This window comes from Panulirus ornatus, chromosome 66, assembly GCF_036320965.1.
Source record: "Panulirus ornatus isolate Po-2019 chromosome 66, ASM3632096v1, whole genome shotgun sequence".
NCBI lineage: Eukaryota > Metazoa > Arthropoda > Malacostraca > Decapoda > Palinuridae > Panulirus > Panulirus ornatus.
In genome coordinates, this window is record NC_092289.1 from 19,206,046 (window position 1) to 19,229,777 (window position 23,732).

At 46.2% G+C, this 23,732-nt stretch overlaps 1 protein-coding gene across 8 annotated transcripts in view; it reads left to right on the forward strand.

Moving 5' to 3' along the window:
* LOC139746895 (uncharacterized) overlaps window positions 1–23,732 on the forward strand; it is a 589,528-nt gene that overhangs the window by 168,672 nt on the left and 397,124 nt on the right. For 6 of the 8 annotated variants that reach the window (XM_071658564.1, XM_071658571.1, XM_071658563.1 and 3 more), the window contains exon 2: window positions 8,833–9,152. The exons of 1 other annotated variant lie outside the window; for it this stretch is intronic. In XM_071658564.1, the coding sequence (XP_071514665.1) occupies window positions 9,014–9,152 (139 nt within the window). In that variant the 5' untranslated portion in view covers window positions 8,833–9,013. Of the gene's footprint in view, window positions 1–8,832; window positions 9,153–23,732 lie in introns of those variants that run through there. One more of the 8 variants, XM_071658570.1, reaches the window with a different exon arrangement.

Sequence of the window (23,732 nt, forward strand, 5' to 3'; positions counted from 1 at the left end):
AGGGCTTGCTTGCTTCCTTGCTCGCTCGCTTTCCTCGCTCTCTTGTCTCTGTCTCTCACACTCGCGCGCACGATCATTGCTGACCTCCGTCAATGACGTTTGGCTACGTCGCTTTCCTACGTCGGTTTCGTTACGTTCGTGTCTCTCTTTCCTCCCCTCTCCCTTTCCTCCTTCAATTCCTCCCTCCCGTTCCAACTCGTTCTCGTACTCTCCCCTAATATGTGTGTGAATTCCTTCCGTTCTCACTTTATTCCACCTACGGCCATTCACTCACACACTCACACAGACACACACACGTACACACCTCGCGTCGTAGCCCGGAGCTATACATCCGACACTTATCATTTACCACTGAGTTTACTACTACAACACCCGTGGTCGGTGCCTGGCGCTGCAGCTTCCTCCGAGTTCATTCATTGATAGTATTGGCTGCCGTCCCTCATTCCCTGGAAGCCAACGCATTCTCAATCCTCTCAAGACCAAGTGGAGACACACACACACACTCTCTCTCTCTCTCTCTCTCTCTCTCTCTCTCTCTCTGCAACGCAGTGTTCCTCCCTCCCTCCCTCTCCCTCTTTCCCTCTCTCTCTCTCTCTCTCTCTCTCTCTCTTGAGTCAATGATTCACTCTCTTACTTTTGTCAACATTCACTCAAAAGGTCTGGTATTCCCGGACGGCACTCAACTGCCTGTCCTCCTGTTCGCTCATTCTCCCGTCAGCTGTTCCAGCAATTGTCGTAACAACCATTATGCTTTTAGGTGTTTCAATTTGTCTTGCGAGCTCTCGATAGAGGAAGAACATCTCTGGTTTTCCTCCTATATTTTTTTTATTCATCCTTCGACGAAATGAAAATATGAAATGACATAAGAAGAGTGAACAGTGAGTGAATATGTAATATATTTTGCTCTGGTAACATCTTAGAGGTATTCTGGTGATATATATATATATATATATATATATATATATATATATATATATATATATATAGCAAGTGTCTTTCGTTGAGAGTATGATAATGTTAGGTGTCTACACTCGTGACTCTGTATTCCCCTCCTTCCACCAAAAACCACCACGACCACTCTCAGACGACCTTCCTCCTCCCTCGCCCCCACTTTCCAACCTCCTCCTCCTCCTCCTCCTCCTCCTTCTCCTGGCCACGACCCCTCACAAGGACCTCGGTTCTTGCTGTTTGCTTTCCACACGACGACTGTGTTCGATGTATTGGCTCTTGCAAAACCCACTTGGTGTGTGGAATTTGATTTCGGCTCGTCCCCCCCCTCTCTCTCTCTCTCTCTTTCTGTCGACCGACCGACACCATCTGCTCGCGTCAAACTACAAGATTTATATTCAATTGATTCTCTTTTTTTTTTTGTGTGTGTGTATGTGTTCGTGTGTGTGTGAGTGTGTGTGTGTGAGTTTTGCGAGTTCGCCGTTCATCATTTTCCTTAACATCTTGAGCACGATGGTGAGGTCCTTGAGTAAGATGGTACGAGGGGAAGTTCGTCAAAGAGCCAGGGTATCATATGTAGTCGTGCCGTCGTGCTCTAGGGTCGTACCGTCGTGCTTTGGGATCGCACCGCGTTGCTCAAGGGTCGCACCTTCGTGCTCTTGTGTCGCACCGTCGTGTTCAAGGGTCGTACCGCGTTGCTCAAGGGTCGTACCGTCGTGTTCTAGGGTCATACGGCCGTGCTGAAGGGTCGTAACGACGTGATCTAGGGTCATACGACCGTGCTGAAGGGTCGTGACGAGGTGATCTAGGGTCATACGGCCGTGCTGAAGGGTCGTAACGAGGTGATCTAGGGTCGAACCGCTGTGTTCAAGGGTCGTATCGTTATGTTCAAGGTGGTTACCCGTAGAACAGTCGCAAAATAAATGCTGATAACGACCGTAACACTGATTACCCATTTTCTTCTTAATGCTGTCAGTGTTGACTGTCAGAGAGTTTTGTGTTGCGTAGTTGTGAATTGACTCGAGGTTATGGCGTTAATCTTCTTAACACAACTGTTGGCCGGACAGTCAGTCTGCATATTTCCTTAAGCCCAGCACCTGTGTACGTACGAGGAACCGCTGAATTCCTCTGTGTGTTCGTACAGAACTCGCGGTTGTGTGTGTGTGTGTGTGTGTGTGTGTGTGTGTGTGTGTGTGTGTGTGCCAAATTGAATCCTATGTCTACACTGAGAGACCTAGTGTATGTCCAACCTGAGCCCTAGTGTATTTTTATACTGAGCCCTAGTGTATGTGTATACTGAGCCCTAATGTATGTGCATACTGAGCCCTAATGTATGTGTATACTGAGCCCTAGTGTATGTGTATACTGAGCCCTAGTGTATGTGTATACTGAACCCTAATGTATGTGTATACTGAGCCCTAGTGTATGTGTATACTGAGCCCTAATGTATGTGCATACTGAGCCCTAATGTATGTGCATTCTGAGCCCTAATGTATATGTATACTGAGCACTAATGTATGTGTATACTGAGCCCTAATGTATGTGCATACTGAGCCCTAATGTATGTGTATTCTGAGCCCTAATGTGTGTGTATTCTGAGCCTTAATGTATGTGTATACTGAGCCCTAATGTATGTGTATACTGAGCCCTAATGTACGTGTATACTGAGCCCTGGTGTATGTGTATACAGAGCTCTTGTGTATATCCATACTCAGTTCCTGTTTGTCTCCGTGCATACACGTATACAAACAACTCCATATATATATATATATATATATATATATATATATATATATATATATATATATATATATATATATATATATATATATATATACAGGCATGTAAACACGAAAGAATGCAAGTATATAAGTCAAGGGCTTTTTCACACATGTATGATTATGTTTGAAGACGCACATATGAATATGTAGGTAAGTCCAAATATTCCTATATAAAGGTGACTTTTTTTATTTAAGATAACAACAGGAATTTGATCATACGCTCTAGCAGGGGCCTGTACAGATACGTGTTGCGTATATTTCCGATATACGCCTTGGCAGGTATACATGCCTGGAGTGAGCATACGCTTAGACAGGTGTCAGGTATACCGTACTCAGCATACTCGCGACATACCCTCAACCAAGTATATATATATACTCTACCCCTCCCCCGTGCGTCGGGAGGGAGCATATACGTTCCGGCACGTGACAGGTATACTACGAGTATACTCGCCGCGACATAAGCGTAAATATGCTCTGGTGGCTTCACAGTCAGGCTCGGGGGGGGGGTGGGGGGGGGGGAAGAACGTCTGGGGCGAGGGAGGGGAGTGGAAAGCTTGTGAACGCAAGTGAGCGTTTTAAAACAATTTTCAGCCCGGGCGGTCACTCTTGGGGGAGAGGAGAGGAGAGGAGGGAGGCAAGAGGCATCCGCTCTTCTGCTGACCTCCAAGTGGCACTCTTTTGACCTCGAGTGGTCGGTGGGTGAAGTGGGAGTGGTCTTTGGGGGAAGAAAAAGAGGGGCGAGCCAGCGCCACTTTTCGACCCCTATGTAACACAGGGTGACCTGAAGTGATCTTGTTTTCTATCTCCAGATGGTGTGGTTTGGTCATTAACATCGTCGATTTGAATTTCATTGGTCATGCTTGACCTTTCTATTGGCATTGTTTGACCTCCGATTGCGCTATCTGACCTTTGCTTGGTTATGTCTCCTCCATACAGCACTTTTTTTTTTTTTTAACATGAGATCGCTCGTTTGATCTGAGTGACCCGAACTGGCTTGCAGGCAGTGCTTCTGGTCCTGTATGGACATGTTACGAACGTGTGTTGCGTTGCTTGACCTCCTCTGAGAATTCGAGAGCGAATGTTGACCTTCTCTGGCACTCCCTAGTCCTATGAGGAACTATTTAACCTTCAAGTGGCACTTCATTTCCTAAAGATATCTGTGTTTGACCTCCAAATGGCAGGGGGACTTATTTTTGACCCCACATGGGAATCTGATCTTAAGATGAAACTTTGTGACCTCCTGAATGACAATTTCTGACCTCCAGATCACCTTGTTTAACCCGTCGTGAACATCCCGAAACCTTTCGCCGGCTATTACTTGACCTTATTTGACCCCGAGGGGTAAAGTTATTACCCAGATAACCATGTCTGACCTGAAAGTGGCCGAGACATACCTCAGGTCACAGTCTTCTGACCTCTGAGTGGAAGACGGTGACCCTACGTGACCCCGACGGAGGACATGACCCCCAGATGACCCCTGCTTAGCATTTTACGAGGCACTCTTCCACCTCGGAAAGCACTTTGCCTGACCTAATCACGCTTTGCTTGGCATTCAACAGGAATTCGCCGCTTTCACGAAGCGCCGCTTGACGCAAGGGGGAAAAAATGCGTTTTACATCTGAGGGAATTATATTTCAGATGGAGCTGTGTGTTTGACCCCCGAAATGCACAGTTTAACTCCATGAGGCTCTTTTTTTAACTACAAAAGTAACTGTTTGACTTCGAAAAAAAGCATTCTTTAAACCATGAAGGCACTGCTTGACCCCGAAAAGCAATGTTTTGCCCCCAGAAACGCTCTTTAGCCTCAGAAGGCGCTGTTTGACCCGAAGATGCACTGTTTGACCCCGGGAGGCACTGTTTAACCCCAGAGAAGACCTATGTATGACTTCTGTAAGCTGTGACCCTCTCCCTCAAAGAAAGAAAGAAAAAAAGACACTGTTGAGACCTCAAAAAAGACACTGTTTTCACCCCAACAGTCACTGCTGAGACTTCAAAAAAAGACACTGTTTGGCTCCAACAGATGTCTGTTGAAATCTCAACAACAGACACTGTATGAGACCTCGCCAGGCACTGTTCGGACCTGAAAATCCACTGCACGACTCCAACAATCACAGGTAAGATCCCATAGAAGAAGAAAAAAGATCAAATAACCCCTTAACGCTATACTGGAAAGAAAAAAAAAATGCTAATATTAAGGCCCCCACCCCAAAAAAAAACGCCACCACCACCACCATCATCATCATCGTCGTCGCCTTCTACTTCTACTTCTTCGGGGGAGCATCTTCGAGCGAACCTCCGGGTATGGACGGATGTCCTCCTCCATCCGTGCGCCAGCTCGGGCGCCTGCAAGGTTTTTCCCTCAGGTGTCCAAGTCGAACTCCACGTACGTACCAGTGTCGTGGTGTGGCTGACCCGCATTGGCGAGCGTAGTTCTGGCTTCTCGTTCCTCCTTTTGACGTGTATATATATATATATATATATATATATATATATATATATATATATATATATATATATATATATATATATATCCTTATGAGATGTAGCAACGAGAAAATTTGGGCGATTACTTAACCATAGAAAAGCTTATTGTGGAAGACGTCACTACAGAGTGAATCTCATCTTAGCATACCTCGCTATAGAAGATGCCATAACGGCAAGTCTCATTATAGCACACATGGAAAATAGCAGATCTCGCTATAGAGAGAGCCTCGCTATAGCATTATAAAGCAACCCTTACTATAGCTTTCTTCAGATTAGCAAGTTTCGTTATGGCAAATCAAAGTCGTAAACAATGGAGTTTGTGGTCATGATTATGTCCTGTTGGCTACGTATGTTTTTAAAAGATTGTTTAGAAGTTTAAGGTCTTTGAATGTGGTGTTTAGGGAGCCTTAAAAGTATTTGAGGGATACTTAGAAAACTTGAGACGTTTTTAGGGCATGCATAAGGAAATGACCCGGACCTAAGAAGCATCTAAGGTTATCTAGAGAGATGTTTTAGAGGATCTAAGATATATCTAGGAAGACTGAAATGCTTTAAGGGTTGATATCTAGAAATCTAAGAGTTTTTAAGGGATATTTAGGGACTTTAAAAAGTTTTTAAGGGATGTTTAAGGACCTTATGAAGTTGACGTGGCAGTCTGTAGAGAGATTACAGGAATGGAATTACTTTTTTTAAGAAAATTTCGAAGTTTTGAGAACCATGTTATCAGAAGATGGTTAACAGTGAGTAACTTTATTCTTGTATAAAACTTGTTAACATCTTACAGAGATAATTATCAAAAGAACTTTTCTCAATCACATGCACACTTTCACACACACTGACACTCCACCCCAACGACCCTTTCCATGTTTCTGTTCACTCAGCCTGCCATACATACATTTTTTTTTCGACCACTCACACTTATTCACACAAAGTTCTCTCAAACTGACAATCTTTCCCACGTAGATCACTGTCACGCGTATTCTACCCCACGTACAGCCACCACCTCACTCGATCTCTCCCATGTACAACCCCGATATCACATAAGTCTCTCCCAGGTACAATTTCCACCACACTCACTGTCTCCCACGTACACTCACCACGTCACACAGTCTCTCCCACGTACACCCTCGACGAAAATCGGTCCCTCCCATGTACAGTAGTACCTCCCTTGACCACCTCTTCCTCCTCCTCCTCCTCACCCCACTTGGATCGTTACCACTTAGCTCGCCCATTTAACCATTGCCTCCCCCTCGCCCCTCTTCCCTCATCCTACGGTTGTTAGAGTGATTGTTTTGGCTCCTGCTTAATTACAGTGTGGAGTGCGTGTGATGGGGAGGTTTGGGGAAAGGGGGAGAGATGGGGTAGGTAGGTGTGGAAGGGATTGTTGAATCGCCCATTCAATCCACGACACCTGAATTGGTGGTTTGTGGTGGCGCACTGCTCGTTCCACTCGGGCCACAATTAAGTGGTTTCCGGGAAGCCTTCTTGGAGGATCAACTCAAATGAGCACGGCGGTTGTGATCGCCTTTGAGAGCATGACTGTACGACCCTCTGAAGGACAACTGTACGACGTTTTGAGCATGATGGTTTGGCCTTTGACCATCGTACCTAAGGGTCGTATCGTCGTGCTCAAAGGGTTGTGCTGTCGCGCTCAAAGGGTCGTACTGTCGCGCTCAATGGTCGTACCTTCGTGTTCGAGGGTCGTACCGTCGCGCTCAAAAGGTCGTACCCTCGCGCTCAAAGGGTCGTACCGTCGTGCTCAAAGGTCGTACCGTCGCGCTCAAAGGGTCGTACCGTCGCGCTCAAAGGTCGTACCGTCGCACTCAAAGGGTCGTACCGTCGCGCTCGAGGGTCGTGCTTGGAGGGTGTTAGCTTCGTGGGTAAGGGGTTTAAGTGGTGACTGTCAACGGCGAAATGTTAAGTAGCGAAGGGTTAAGTAGTTTCCGGAAATAAGTGACTGGTGAGTTTTAAGTGTCAAGTACCCTCTAACCCAGGAGGGTGCATTTATAAATGTATGACTCAAACGTAACTCCATTCACTGGAGACTGTTAAATGGAACAGTCAGTCACTTGAAAAAGTGACTGGTGATTAATTTTTTTTTTCCATTACCAAGTGTCATTTTCTAAATGATGCGTGAGAGAAAAATTTCACTGACTGTTGATTGATGGGGGTGTGACTTAACTGGTGACTGAACCTTTTAATTGACAGTCAGTAAAACTGAGTGGGGTATTATTTTCTTTTTCTGCTTGACAGTCACGTCCCAAACAGTCCTTTGGAGGGTCTCTAGCATCAACAGTCAGCAGTCATAAGAAGACTGTGAGCAACAGTCTTTGGGAGACATTTCTTATCAGTCATGGCATAAGTCAGAGAGGATCTTTCAACAGTCAGCGAACAGTCAAGGTACGTCAGAACAGTCAGTGTGTAGTAGGCAATTCTTTGGTTACAGGCTACTCATCTGACAGTCACTGACCTGTTATATTACAGTCCAGGAAACACCAGTTACGAAGTGTAAATGTTTACCAGTTATGTGATAGGTCGACATTCAGTGACTGGCAGTTTTCGTAACAGTTTGAACATCGAAAAAAAACTCTCTACAGTCTATTGAGTTAGTAGACAGTTATCTAACTGCTTTGAGCATAGTGATAGGTCAAACTTCAGTAAATGGCAGTTCTTGTAACTGCCTAAACAACGGAAAAAGCTCCCTACAGTCTATTGAGTTAGTAGACAGTTATTTAACTGTATTACGCACTCTGATACTCTCCAGTGAGGTGTCCTTAACAGTTTATTGCGTCTCATTGAACCAGTCTTGTGTCATCCAGTCCAACAGTCACCCCACGGTGCCATAACCACACGGAACCACTCATTTCCGACAGTCGTACGACAGTTCAGAGAAAATCTGCGTTCGCTGGGAACAAACATGGTAACAACAATAACAACAACAACAACAACAACAACAACAACAGCAAAAACAACAACTACATCCCCCCACCCCCTATCTCCCCTTCCCCACCCCCCTCCTCCCTCCTCCCCCCTTTTCAGCAGTGAGAAATGAAAAAGAAACAAAAAAACGCCAATGTGCGTTCTAATACGCCCTAATGCGTTTTGATGCGTCACCACGCGTCTGGGGCGTCTCATTATGCGTTTAAATGTCACATGAACTGCTGTGTTGATGGGGCACGACTGGCTGTCCCTCTCTGTACATAATTAATTGATTTTGTTGCAGGTATATCGTCTTTCATGCACTGTTGGGTTGGGTCGTCTATGTATATATATAGATATATATATATACCTATACACATTTCAGTATATATAGCATATAGCAACATATTTTTTTTCTTATATAGGATTATCAGAGTTTTTCTATTTGGCAAGACTGATTTGGCAACACTGGATAAGGCTCCCCCCCTTCCTCCTTTTTTTTATATTGATAATTTCAGGTTCAAAAAACAAAAACAAAAACAAAAAATCACCCAATCAAATCTTTTTTTTTTTCAAATTCCTTGAAACAAATTTTTTATGGATAGCTCTATATGCCTCTTTTCCCTGTAAATAAGACTTCATTTTTTTAGATTTTTTTGCCAACGATTTTTTTAGACAAATCGTGTTTTTCCCATTTCAGATTAGGTGACGAACTCAGATCTGGAAATCAGGAAGACAGTGGCTCAGAAATCCGGACAGCCGTGTCTGGAAGAAATCCAGAGAATCTTAGGAAAGTCGTAGATTAAGCACAGTTGTTCTTTAAGAGTCAAATGCGGGGTTGATTCACCGTAGCTGGGTTGATGAGTGGCTTGTAGTGCGAGATGAGTAAGGTAGGGAACCAGACCAATTCTCAGGATCCACAAGCCGTCAACTCCAGGGCCTTTGTGGGGAACCTCAACACCTTCCAGTGTACGAAGACAGATGTAGAGCGTATGTTCCAGCGCTACGGTCGCATCGCAGGTAAGTACCCCTTGGGGCTGGAAAGGGACTGGAAGGGATATTTCCAGGAGGACAGGTACACACACACAGACACACACACACACACACCCACTCTCAATCCCCCCCTCCCTCCCCTCTCCCCTTAAAGACTGGAATGGTTTGGAAAGTGTTTTTTAACTCACCTTTCAAAAAAAAAAAAAAAGAAAAGGAATGTAACGAGTCATGAGAATGGTAGGGGATCTACTGGACTGAAGGGGGGAAAAGAATATGTTCGAGGACCGTGAAGGCTGGCGAGGTATGTTAGATCGAAAGAAGATTGGCTGTACGGTTGGCAGAGAGTGGCTGGAAGATCTGGAGATGAGTTGTGGATCCAGAGGAGAATATGTAGGTCCCCGGGAGAGGGCACAAGATTGCCTGGATTACACAATAGAAAGAACTACTCCGAGCCCTGGAAAACCTGGAGAGGTGCTATAGGTTCACTGCAGCTGAGAGAAGGTAGGTTTTTAGTGTCATAGGGAAACCAACCCCCCCTTTTTTTTAGGACTGGAAAGGCTGTAGTGGTTTTTTTTTAAGTCTGGAAATAGCCAAATAGTCACAGGAAGGGAAAGAGTATCAAAGACTTCAATCATTTTTCCTTAACTCTTGAAGGTTATGGAGTTCTTGCACACACATAAGGTCTTAGTATACCAGTTGTCGAACTGGAACGGATTTCCAGGGGCGAAAGGAATTAGTTCTCCGTAGGCTGGAAGGGTTGAGGAACCGCATCACAGGGCTATCAGATCTGTTTCAGCACCTTCAGATGACAGTGGCAGAACGGCTGAAATTATGGAAAAGGTTATCTGGTCTTGAGGGTTCTTTCAGAACTTCAGAGAAGGCAGGTTTGCAGTTGTTGAGAGTTCGAAAAAAATTTTTTCACCGATGACGTTTTGGAGTTCGACACCGTTTGAGGTGGATGCTACCCGACTGATGATTAACGGACCGGATCAGCGATCGAGATGGAGTCGTGTAAAAGAGCCGTCGACATTGCGATGGAACCGTGTGTATAATACCCGTCGAAACCCAATGCTCTAATTCCCTGGAACGCAACAGAGCAGAGCAGGTGTCGTCCAGCGCTTAACAAAGTAATGAGTGAAGAAAACCTTTTTCTTTCTCTTTCTTTCTTGCAGAACCCAAGACTGTGTGTTCCAGCGGCTGGAACTGTCAGGGAGAAACGAGAGGCAGTTAAGAATCCAAGGTTAATCCTTCCAAATCACCCTGATTGGTTGAATAGGTTTTGCTGGTGCGACAGAGAATGACGCAGTGGCTGGAAGGACGGACAACATGATCAACTTCCGTTCTTCCAGGACAACAGATATGATCTTGGGTTAAGTGAAAGTGAGAGAGAGAGAGAGTCGTGGCAAGTCGAGCGTGAGTACTTCGATAATTCAATCCCAAGGGAACCTGGGACGAATATCCCAGCCTCACAGAACGCTCCCAAACGACTGGGACTGTTTTGCCGAGGAAGGGGATAATTCCAGAATTCCGGGAATTGCTCTAGTGGCTGGTTCCTTCTGGGTGTGTGTGTGTGTGTGTGTGTGTGTGTGTGTGTGTGTGTGTGTGTAGGGGGGGGGGGGGGGGGAGAGAAGGAGTGAAGCTGTGTGGCACGAGAAGCACAGAAAATGATATTATCGTTAGGAGGGAAACTTACGTAAAATACACTAACGCTGGGCGAGACAGTTGTACCAGCATTTAAGTCGCTTTTCAGGTGGGAGGGAAGAAGCCCTCCAGGGTTTGGGAAGGACGCGGTCGAGGTTGGACGTGGACCGAGGGGTGTCCAGAGGAGGGGGGGGGGTCATCGGGCTAGATGAATCTCACGTCTGGTTTTTCGTCTTCCTTTTTTTCTCTGTCTCTCTCTTTCTTTTTTCTTCCACTCACTGTGAAAATGATACTGTCGGGACGCACGCACGCACGTCCGTCCGTCCGTCCGTCGACGTGGGAAAGGGAAAGGGGAAAGGAAAGGAAAAGGAAGAAGACTAACGAGTTAAGAGGGTGAGTCGTGACACACACCAACCACCATGAGGGAATCGATACCCCCCAGGGGACTTCGTGGGGTGTGGAGGGAGGGGGGAAATCTTCGCATGGCGGTGTCCTTATCTTCGGTACTGTCGTTGTTAATGACGCCCTCTGATTGTCGGACGTGTTCCTGATGGGGGAGGAGCCTTGATACCTATAGCAGGTGATTAGAGGTTGGTGATTTAGAGTCGCTGTTGTTGCTGCTGCTGTTGTTGTAGTAGGAGGAGGCTACAGTGGACGACAGGAACTTCTTCTTGGGCGTCGAGGGAAAAATGATCCGTATTCTAAGAATGCGCCAACTTGACTCAGGTCCTGTCACGAACGCCTCGTAGCTGAGGGCGAGCGACTGCGTTTCGAATGGGTTTGGCCGCCCCCCTGTGATTCGTGTAGGCGAATCCGTAACAACGAACGTGATCATCTCACGGGGGGAGCCTTAGTGTGTTTTGGTTTCTGGCGAAGGTGTCCAGACGACCATCTTGGCTTGTCCCCTCCGCCCCAGTGGCGCAGAACACCTCGTTGACGGAGGCCGCCCTCAGAAGAGGTAGGGACGAGAGATGCATCTTGGTGGGTGTGTGTTTGGGTGGGTGAGGAAGGGAGGAGGGAGGCGGAAATGCAAATGCATTGCACCGCGGATGAGCCGGGAATGGGAATGGGAACTTGAGGGTGCCGTACGTTAGCCGGGAATCTGGGAATGGTGATTGTGTTGTCTTCCATGTCATGCGACGAAGTTCAGGTCGCTGGTTTGAGGTGCAGGCCCGAGGCGGGGAGGGTTGCGACACCGGGACTCAGCGTTCTCGAAGTCGACATCCCAATCCCATCCCGCCATCATAACCCCGCCTTTTTTCCATCTCTATACCCGACGTCAACGTTTGGGGAAAAATGAAGGCTATTCATTATCTATATCCTCCATAGACCGTCTATCTACTCGTGTCGTCGATAGAAAAAGATACATTTCCTGGATAGACGATTGAATATAGAGCCAAGAAAGGGGGAGGACCTGGTATAACCAGCACCTGAAGGCTGTAGTGAACTTATTGACTAGTTGATCGTCAATTCGGGTCCAGTCGATGCAGGTGTGTTGGCATCAATAGCTGATGCCAGATGTGCAGACGACGACAGGTGCGCGAGCCGTCGCGACACGTGTAACTGGCAAATTGCCCAAGAATTATACAATGGTACAGAGGTTCGGGGCGGATCGGAAATGGAAGGAAGGAATGAGGGGATGAGAGAGAGAGAGAGAGTGGAGATGAGAGACGAAAGACAGAATGAGGAGATCCATGGCTGCAGGGGGACTCCCCGAGAGGAGGTGAGTGAGGGATATGAGGCCATTGTGAGAGGACTTGTCTAAGATTAGTTTAGAGTGTGAGGAAGGGAGGGAGCCCAAAGGGGGAAGCAAGTGTGACGGGAGGGGGGGACTCAAGATAAGGATCTGTGTAAGGAAGAGGTATATAGTGAAACCCTCACAAGGAAGGAGTCTGTGGGAGTCAGTGTAATGAGGCAAGTGTGAGAGAGTGATTTAAAAAAAAAAAATGAGGACAGTGTGAAGGACGATCCTAAGATGAGGCCAAAGAAAAAAAAAGGAGAATTTCTAAAAATGAGGTGTTATAATAATGAGGCAATAATGAAGCAGGAATGCAAGAGTCAATGCAAGATTAGTGCCGTTGTGAGGGATGAATTCAACACGACGCTTGCGTTAAAGAGGAATGCAAAATGCCACCTAGTTTTACGGAGGAATCCAAGTGGAGGTTAGTAATTAGTGTGAGAAGGATCGAATCCAAGACGGATATAGTGTGAAGAAACAGAAGCTGTGGAGGGGAAAAAAAAAAAGAAGACGAACCAAAGGGAGGAATTCAAATTGAGCCTGGTGAGACGAGGGAGCCCACTGGCCCAGTGAGCCAAAAAAAAGATCGTACCTCCGTTTCGTTCCACTGAGCTCAGCTGAGAGAGAGAGAGAGAGAGAGAGAGAGAGAGAGAGAGAGAGAGAGAGAGAGAGAGAGAGAGAGAGAAATGAAAGAGAGAGCCAAACATCGGGAAATAAGCAAGTCCTTCCTCCCCCACACCCCACCTACACCCCACACCCCACCTACACCCCCACCTACACCCCACACCCCACCTACACCCCATCTACACCCCTTGACAGTGGCATTTTGCCGGATCACATCGTCGGAATGCATTCCATGAGCGCTAAACACCCCACCACCACCGGTGTTGGGCCTCATTCGACCACCTCCACCACTCGCCTATTCTTTATACAAGATGGTTTATTCGTAGGGGTGGGTTAGGGGGAGAGGTTGTTAACAGCCATCGAATTGACGGAGGTTGTTAGGTATGAACTGGGTTGTTCGCGGGAGCCGTTGAATCAAAAGTAGGGTAGTGTGGGAGAGGGGCAAGCCAACGCACCTGGCTGAGTGGGTGCGTATGCTCCCCATTCGTTCACCCCCTTGTGTATGTGTGTGTGTCTAGGGTTCGATTCCCGCTGAAAGCTCGTCTCGTTTGCCCTGGTGGGTAGTTATGACCCCGCGGTAGTTTGTGGGGTGGGGGGGGGAGGGCGTAGAACCGATGTATTTTGCAGGATTGTGATCCGGGTATTGTATCCGATGTATTGAAGTGCGCTAACGCATCCGAGCTATTGTATGGTGATGTATGCGATCTATCGCTGTATGATGATGTATCCGGTTCTATTGTCGTTTGGTGATTTATTCGATGTATTGGTGTATTGTGATTTATTCGATGTTTTCCGTTATGGTGATTCAGTGGTTGTATTAATGATTCATGCGATCTATTGTTGTATGATGATTTATGCGATCTATTGTTGTATGATGTATTTGATCTGTTGATGCGATCTATTGTTGTATGATGTATTCGATCTATTTTTGTATGATGATTTCGATCTATTGTTGTGTTATGATTTATGCGATCTATTGTTGTATGATGTATTCGATCTATTGTTGTGTTATGATTTATGCGATCTATTGTTGTATGATGTATTCGATCTATTGTTGTGTGATGATTTCGATCTATTATTGTATGATGTATTCGATCCATTGTTGTATGATGCATTCGATCTATTGTTGTATGATGTATCCGATTTATTGTTGTATGATGATTTATGCAATGTATTGTTGTATGACGATTTACAGGATCTATTGTTGTATGATGTATTCGATCTATTGCTGTATGATGGTTTATGCGATCTATTGCTGCATTTTTGTATGATGATGTATTATACAATATCTTAGACACACAGACGAACAGACAGACAGGTAGACAGGAGTAGAACTACGAACCGTTTGGCCGTGACGCTAATCTGCGTGACGCTCATCCGCGTGACGCATTGGCTGCATGACGGCGGTAATCTGCGTGACGCTGATCCGCGTGACGCATTGGCTGCGTGGCGGCGGTAATCTGCGTGACGCATTTGGTTGCGTGATGCATTGGCTGCGTGGCGGCGGTAATCTGCGTGACGCATTTGGTTGCGTGACGCAAAGGCGCCGTGTTACGCGGTCACGTGACGCAGGGGAAGGAGGGAGGGAAGGGGCGGCGGGGGCGGGGGTCGGGCGCTTCGCGCATGTGCCACAGGGTAGCCTGACGCAAGATCACGTAACACACACACACACACACACACACAGACGGGGTTACGTGACGCAGGGTTACGTCACACCGTAGGCCATTACGATCGTCTTGTCCGTGCCAACATTACAATCCCTGTTTATTCATTTTTTTTTATTATATTCTTTTATACTAATTTGCCCGATTCTACTCGTCTCTATATATTGGACTGATGGCTTTCCATTCATGCAGAATTTCATCTAGTATTTCTTTATCTTTTTTTACTGAAAGGTCTTTTGTTAGGTGTTATTATTTTCTTTTTTTTCGTTCTTTTGAACTGTTGTATTTGTGTGTGTGTGTGTGTGTGTGTGTGTGTGTGTGTGTGTGTGTGTGTGTGTGTGTGTGTTTGTCACTGAAGTGAATGGATGATACAGTGTGGTGTATAATGCATAAATGTATGTTGCATTGGTAAGGGCATCTGTATGTCATAGTTTCAGCTTATCTTTGAAACCTGGGTCTCTCTCTCTCTCTCTCTCTCTCTCTCTCTCTCTCTCTCTCTCTCTCTCTCTCTCTCTCTCTCTCTCTCTCTCTCTCTTTATATATATATATATATATATATATATATATATATATATATATATATACTTCTTAAATATCCACTTCACATATTCCCCCTGTACGTTTCTGGTGGAAGAGGAGTGGGAAGGGAGGGAAGGGGAAGAGGTAAGTGGGAAGGTTGCGGACGAGAGAGAGAGAGAGAGAGAGAGAGAGAGAGAGAGAGAGAGAGAGAGAGAGAGAGAGAGAAAGAGAGTGTGTGTGTGTGTGTGTGTGTGTGTGTGTGTGTGTGTGTTCTTACCGAGGTCGGTGTTCTGTTTTAGAGAGGCCAGTGTGTTCTGTTTACAGAGGTTCATGCTCTGACAATGGGGGGGGGGGGGGGAAGCCAGCTGTCAATATGTTACTTTAATTGATTTGCAGTGTCTGCACACACACACACACACACACACACACACACACACACACACACACACACACATACGGCGTAACTGTGTGTGTGTGTTTCTTTTACGTGTAAAGAGTTTTACACTTATGTTGCCCCGTCTCATAACCTTGTATATATATATATATATATATATATATATATATATATATATATATATATATATATATATATATATATATATACCATGTTTTAACCTGATGTACACCAGCACACACACACACACACACACACACACACACACACACACACACACACACACCCAAGCTCACGCTGGGCACCCATTCATCAGCCAGCGCCCCTTAGAAGGGGAGGATAAACAACTGGTGTATAAATCCGACTACCCTCCTCGTCCAAGACTCGAACCCGGGTCCTCGTGGATCACAGGGTGAGCCAGCGCGCCACGGGTGGACGGACGTTCGCGTATGTGTGCGAGTCTTTCTCCCTCGCGATGTATTGGCCCTGATCTTTTTTCTCTTCCACTTGGCTGCTACATACCGTAATTCCTCAAATCCCGACAACAATATTGCCCACAAAACTCACTCTCTTATTTTTTTCCCTCCTCCTCTTCCTCCTCTTCCACCTCTTCCTCTCCCACTGGCCACAGACCAAGCACACCCATTGCCCTCCCCCTCCCTCGCCGTGGGCCCCTTCCATAATTACACACAAGAGAAATACCTCCGTTGTTTTCCCTTCCACTTGAGAACAGAACACAATTCCTCACGTCCGAGAGACATGACCCTCCCCCCCCCAAAAAAAATAGGAAATATAAGACATGAAGGAGGCGAAGAAGCCGAAGACGAAGACAGATCCAAGATTTCGCACACCATCACCCACGCTGAGATGCGGCCCCGCCTCCCTCACCCCCCCAAAAAAAGAAATCTGAAATGTTGTTTTGTTCATAGTGTTTTCTTAGCTCTTTTTTTTCAATCTCCTTTTTGCCTCTCTCTCTCTCTCTCTCTCTCTCTCTCTCTCTCTCTCTCTCTCTCTCTCTCTCTCTCTCTCTCTCTCTCTCTCTCTCTCTCTCTCATGATTGATGGCCAAAATTTTTTCAGTAGGTCATCAGCTCTGTGGAGAGTGGTAATGGCGGTGTGTGGCCTTCCACAAGAGAATCTCAAAAACGCTTCCTCCCTCCCTCCCTCCCTCCCTCCCTCCCTCAGAGGTCTTCCTTGACCCAGCGGGGGAAGACAAGATTAGGGCCAGAGAAGAATTATTCCGGGCAAAAAATACAGATGAGGAAGAAAAAAGTGGACGCTACATTCACACTAACACTAGAATTAACCATTTTTTTTTTCTTGCCCATAAGGAAACCGATTTCCAAGACTTGATGATGATTGTCATATTGATTCAGAATATCCTGTGTGTTTTGAACCCTCTCAGTTTTAGTGTTTTGAACCTCTGTGTCTCTCGAAGCTTCCGATTCGATTAAGCGAAGCGTTAGATCACTTTCCAAGTGTTTCGAACCACTGTGTCTCTCGAAGCTTCAGATTCAATGAAGCGAGGCATTAGACCGCTTTCCAAGTGTTTCAAACCACTGTGTCTCTCGAAGCTTCAGAATCAATGAAGCGAAGCATTAGACCACTTTCCAAAGCATTGTTGAAGAAGTGCGTATCCCTCTTGCTATAAACACTCGCACATTCGTACTGCATCGTCTTCAAAACGTTCAAAATACAGTTTTATCGATGTGTGACAACTGTCTTTCACACCTGGAGCCTGACGCGAAGCAGCGCTGGGACATGATTTGTTTGCTGTCGACTGGCACATATTTTGTTTGCTGTTGTCCTTAGACCCTGTCTTAGAAGCAGCAAACAACTCATAAATGTTTGTGTTTAGGTCGGCTGCTCATACGTCAATTTGGGTAAACCTATTGGTCAGGTGTTACCGGAGTCCACCTGCTCGAGGTCACACCGCGAGATGACTACCTTTTGGCGAGACTGTGTTGACCATCAGTTGACCAGAGAGAGTAAAGTCTCGTCGAAGAGGTGGAACCGCTTCTCCTCGCTTCAAAGAAGCCCAAGGTGCCTTTGCTACTAAGCTTAGTACGTCATTGTGATACCGACTGATGATGTATCTGGTTGACTGACTGATTTAAGGATACGATCTAATCAATCCTACGCTTGTAGGAGTCTCTGTCCCTCCGTATCCTATGATGGAAACTGCTTCTGGTGATAACACAATGTGGATCAACTCTAGCGTTGAAATGATCCCAGCTCTAGCGCTAAAATGATCCGAGCTCTAGCGCTAAAATGATCCCACTTATTTCAGTTTTTCCCTTATTCCTCTATGCTATTTTTTTTTTTTTTACGAGGAAAACGTTATAAATACTAGAGATCACACTGGGATTACATAGTGCAGAGAGGTCTGGTTGAAGACAAGAGTGGCCGTAATTGCTTTTTCACTGTATCAGTAAAATCAAAAGTAACTAAACAATGGAATCAGTTATGGTAATTTTAGTCTACATAAGCAGTAACCCCCAGTAGCTCTGCCTGAATAAGCTCAGAAATAAGCCAAGTAAATAAGCAAAGTAAATAAGCTATGCATTTGCATTTGGTTATAATAATAAAAATATAATAATAATAATAATAATAATAATAATAATAATAATAATAATATTAATAATGATAAAAACAACTCAGTTATTCCCCTAAAAATTGAAGATCACCCAGACGGCCCAAATACGACAGACACCCAGAGATAACCGAAGATAAGATGCGTCCATCTCATCCTCCACGGGAGGGGTGGATCGCGTCGGGGGCTTCTCGACGACCCCCCGTTCCCAACCACATATTCTCCTACATACCCTTGCATGCCATGTCCTCCATCTTTACACCGGTCGTACGATTATTAAAGAGATTTCTCATACGTTGCCTCTACCACCGACGTCCGTCGGGTACCTGTTTTCAAAAACAGGTTCGCCCAATGCAGAATATCCGCTTGGCGGAGGAGACCTCCTGGAGGAGGAGGAGGAGGAGGGAGAGGCTCCTCGAAATGTACAACAGCGACTCAAGAAATGGCAAACCCAGATAGGTTCGCCCTGGCAATACACGTCACCGCCCGTGTTTACTAGCGTGATCACATCTGGGTGTGTATAGCAGGCAGGCCGCGGGGTGTCGGTGTGTGTATATAGGTGTATCCTCTCCTCTATACAGTGAGGACGAATGTCAAGTCATATACGAAGAACGAACACATGCGCGCGCATACACGCGAGATGGGTGTGGGTGGGTGGGGAATGGGGTTGAGGTGGTGGTGGTGGTGAGGGAGGGTTCATCGAAGCACCGAGGCCTTAGGAACACCAGCATCCGAGACGCGATTGCATATCTGTTTTTATATCCCGTCCTCCCGCGTGTTTGGGGGAGGGAGGGAGGGAGGATTTGAGTTTAGAGTCTCGGATGCTTGGGATGGGATTGCTGGAGGGATGTATGTGTGTGTGTCTGTGTCTTTTTTTGGCGGGAAATAGGAAGAGGGCTGGGACTTGGTGGGTGTGTGGGGTGGGTTAGTATAGCATTAAGGAACAGATGGGAATGGGCCGGAGCGACAGACAGCGGACGACAGAACGAACCACGGGGCTCATATGACCCCCCCAGAGGACACAGAAACCTGTGCAAAACAGAGATTGGCTCGAGAATCAGAAACTCTGTATGAAACATAAGGTAATAGGAGAAGAGCATGACGGGACTAGAGGTGGAATGTGAGATAGTCCATGGGATGGGATGGGATGGGACGGTGGGAGAATGGCAGAGGACACCGGACCATGATGGCTGGATTTTATGAGGGAGATCGTCGCATGGTGTGTGTGTGTGTGTGTGTGTGTGTGATCCAGTATAGGCCACTTTAACCCAACGGGGGTATTGCAAAAGCCTCATATCCTTGCACTCACCGGCGCCCGCCTAATTTCTGCGGGATCTATATAGTCTTTTCTTTTTTTTTTTCTTTTTAACCCCCTGGGAAAAAAATATTTATATATATATATATATATTTTTCCCGTTAAAGGGAATATTGGGGAGGGTATATGTGTATATATATATGTATATATTTTTTTTTCTGGTTGTCTCTGGGAGTTGTTATGGCCCGTGTATGTGGCGATGATTGAGCTCTCTCTCTCTCTCTCTCTCTCTCTCTACACCCCTATTCACCAAAAGAACTCCATTTCCCTCCTCCTGCGTGCAGCGCAGTCCTGAAACTACGGGAGCTCCATGAGAAAAAAGACAAAGAAAAAAAAAAGAGAGGTGTTCTTGAGATTGTATAATGACATCTCATATATATATATATATATATATATATATATATATATATATATATATATATATATATATATATATATATATATATGTCAAGCCATTAGAACCGGTCATAAACCCGTCTTAGACTCAAAGACAAGCCAATCACTTGCTGTGAATTACCTGCTATTGGTTTCTAAGGAGGACCAAACCATCCAAGCTTCACATAATGGCTGCTAGAGATCGGGGTCTCTTTTTATTGGGGTCAAGATTCCTTATAGGATCGTATCTCTTCCAGAAGACTTCCTTGCCTTACGAAGGATGGGGTAGGGGGGGGAGGGGGAAGGGGGGGGGCATTGGAGCTCAATAAGAGTCACAATCCTTAACGTTCTAATGAGAGTTTCCATTTTGTGGCTCTGCGTGTGTGTGTGTGTGAGAGAGAGAGAGAGAGAGAGAGAGAGAGAGAGAGAGAGAGAGAGAAAGAGAGAGAGAGAGAGAGAGAGAGAGAGAGAGAGGACTGTACTCCTTTCCGTTCCGCTGACGGTAATGCAATCGCTGGCAGGCAGGTTCAGTAGTAGATAGCCCACCGATTGGACCGGGTTCGACTCTCTTGTTCCAAGGCCCAAGCCAGGTGGCCACACCACCCCTTATCATAGCTTGAAAATCCCTCTTCTTTGCCATTTCCTTTCCCTGAATCTGTGTTGTCTTATCACTTTCTTTTTTTTTCGATCTCTGTCCTTTGCGCTAAGCCATACATTGACTTCCTGATTTTGCTCTTTACCACTCCCTCTTAGCGCTACACTCTCCCCCACCTCAGAGATAGATCGAATGCTAGTTCTAGCGGCTTCTTAGCGCTACACTCTACCCCATCTGCGATGCACTGAATGCTAGTTCTAGCGGCTTTTTAGCGCTACACTCTCTACGCCCTCAGCGATGCATCGAATGCTAGTTCTAGCGCCTTCTTAGCGCTACACTCTCCCTCCCTCAGCGATGCACCGAATGCTAGTTCTAGCGGCTTCTTAGCGCTACACTCTCCCTCCCTCAGAGATGCATCGAATGCTACTTTGAACGGCTTTTTTTAAGCGTATTTACACTCTTCCTCGTCGCATATAGATGCACTATATTAGTGCTAAGTGCTTAATATGGGTTAAGGTTAGGACGTCTTCCTCGTTCCACCTCGCTGGTGTTAGGGCTGCAGTGTCTCCCACAGGGGAAGAAAAAGAAGAAATAAGGCGCTCATGAATATGCCATCACTACGTCACCCTCTACATACCTTCCCTGCTCAGTTCCTCAGCCACATTAGTTGGTTTAAAGCAATGTCTTCCTTCTGTCGCCTTTGTCTACGGTGTTCTTTCTCAAAGTTTCTCTCCTCCGACTTCCCTGATGTGGATACACTCGTTTCTTGTTCTCGTATACCTCCCAGATGCCGGCTGGCTTCAGTGCCAGACATGGTTTCCACCACCAACCCCCCACTGAATATACGTAACCCTGGGATCTTTAGCCCTTTGTTGACTTCATCATTTGAACCATATATCCCTCTCTTGTGTGTGTATGTGTGTGTGTGTGTGTGTGTGTGCATTCTTCAGCTGCAAAATAGCAAAACTAGAAACGTTTCAGTTGCTTAATATGATATAGGGGGGGGGGGGGGGGCAGTAAAGGGTCATATGGTTGAAGAAGAGTTGGGGTTGTTCGTACCAAATATACTCAACGATTTTCACCCTTGACTCCACTCATCCCACCGTGCTAACCTTTGAACTTTTGACCTTTCAAGCTGGAGGTCATGACATAGTGGGATACATCAGTCACTCAGAGAGACTCTCCCTCTATACAAATACGACCGACATTACTGGTGATTTGAACAGACGGAGGAGTGAAAAGACAGACAGACGAACACAGACAGAACACAGTGACCAGAGATAAATGGTCAGCCAACAAAGAGGAACATGAAAAAGATGACAGACAAATACACAAGAAAGGAGACTCAGAGATTAACAAACATTAACCAAACAGCTAGACACGTAAGAGACAAACAAGGCGAAGACATATACGGAGATAAACAGACAAACAAAAACGCATACGAACGAACCAAGAAACAGATGGATAAAGAGACTGAAAAGACAGAGAGGCCCATAGGAATAAATACATTAGATCTGCTGTGATGAAACGTAGAACATCTATAGAAAGTAAGTTAGAAAACATCAACTCTTCTCTCGAGTATAGAAACCCAGTAGCTAACTGTTCTATGTGTGAAAACAGAAGTTGCAAACTTTCATGCACGGAGTCGAAGTATGTAGGAAACTTTGGCTCTTCCTATACAGATATAGAAAACTTTGGATGTCTGTATGTGGGATTTTGAAACTTTATTTCACACGAGCTCTGAAAGCTGACAAAACTCTATTCCAAGGGGGGGAAGGGGGATTCAAATGCCTGCTTTCTTTCTCCTCAGAGAGGAGAGATCTTAGATTTGAACTCGTGTGGGACGGAGGGTCGAACCCGCGAACCTGAGAACTCTGTTAACCGCGAACCGCTCCAGATAGACAGATCGAGTCTGACTGGGAGAGAGAGAGAGAGAGAGAGAGAGAGAGAGAGAGAGAGAGAGAGAGAGAGAGAGAGAGAGAGACGAATATGAAGGTATGGCGCTTTTCATAGGTGAGTCCCGTCTCGCATCTAACAAGAACCATTAAGGTTCGTGTTTGATGCTAATAGAGTTTGTGCCCCCCCCCCCCCCCTTTGTGCTGAGCGAAAGATTTTGGGGAGAGAGAGAGAGAGAGAGAGAGAGAGAGAGAGAGAGAGAGAGAGAGAGAGAGAGAGAGGATAGACTGTCTAGTCATTTTTGAAGTTCTTTCTAGCGAAAGGCCCCTACAGATGTAGCAAGATGAAGGGAGTGAGGAGGGAGGAGGTGAAGGAGGACGACCATACACAGCGCACCGTCGGGTTCTGTCTGTTGCTCCTGCCGGGGGGGGGGGGGGGGGGGGGGTGTTATAAGGTAATTACCGACGCGTGTAACATGGTGAGGTAGCTCTCCGCTGGGGGGGGGGACCCGTCCAGGGGGGGGCGGCGCGCCCCGTCTCCTTGAACTTTTCCCCAAAAAACCTTCCAGCACAGCCTTCTAAGATCCTTGTAAACTGCTGGCGTTAACAGTTTCCCTTGGTCACCCTTGTGTGTTTCCAGCCATCCGCCACCCTGACAGTACTTCTTCGCGTCCTTTTCCTTTGGAACAAGGTTGTCGTCCAGCGTCTTGTCATGGCCTACCCTCGTTGCGAGAGGTCAAATGTCGACCTCCTCGAACTTTTAAGAAACTTGAAGATTGTGATGAAGTCATGCTCTTTCCCCTCTCTCTTCTCTCTTCTCCAAAGGGGGACATATTTTGCTGTAGCCCTCAGCTTCTTGTGTGTGTGTGCGTGTGTGTGTGTGTGTGTGTGTGTGTGTGTGTGTGTGTGTACGTTGGGGAAGAGGAGTGAAAAGCCAGTCACCTCCACTAGGTGGGGGTGGAGAGGAGAAGAGGGCGAGAGGGGAGGGAGTTGGGGGGAAGAAGAGGCGGAGGAGGAGCAGGAGGAGGTTTGAGATGAAGAATCAATTAGTTAAAGGGACGGCCGTAGCACTCTGGAGAGAGAGAGAGAGAGAGAGAGAGAGAGAGAGAGAGAGAGAGAGAGAGAGAGAGAGAGAGAGAGAGAGCCAGGCTCGTCGACTTGGTGGACAGCGTCACTGTGGCACTGAGGCACATGGGGGAGGCTCAGGAAGAGAAGAAGAAGACGCAGTCAGCCTTAGCTAAGAAAACGTAAAAGC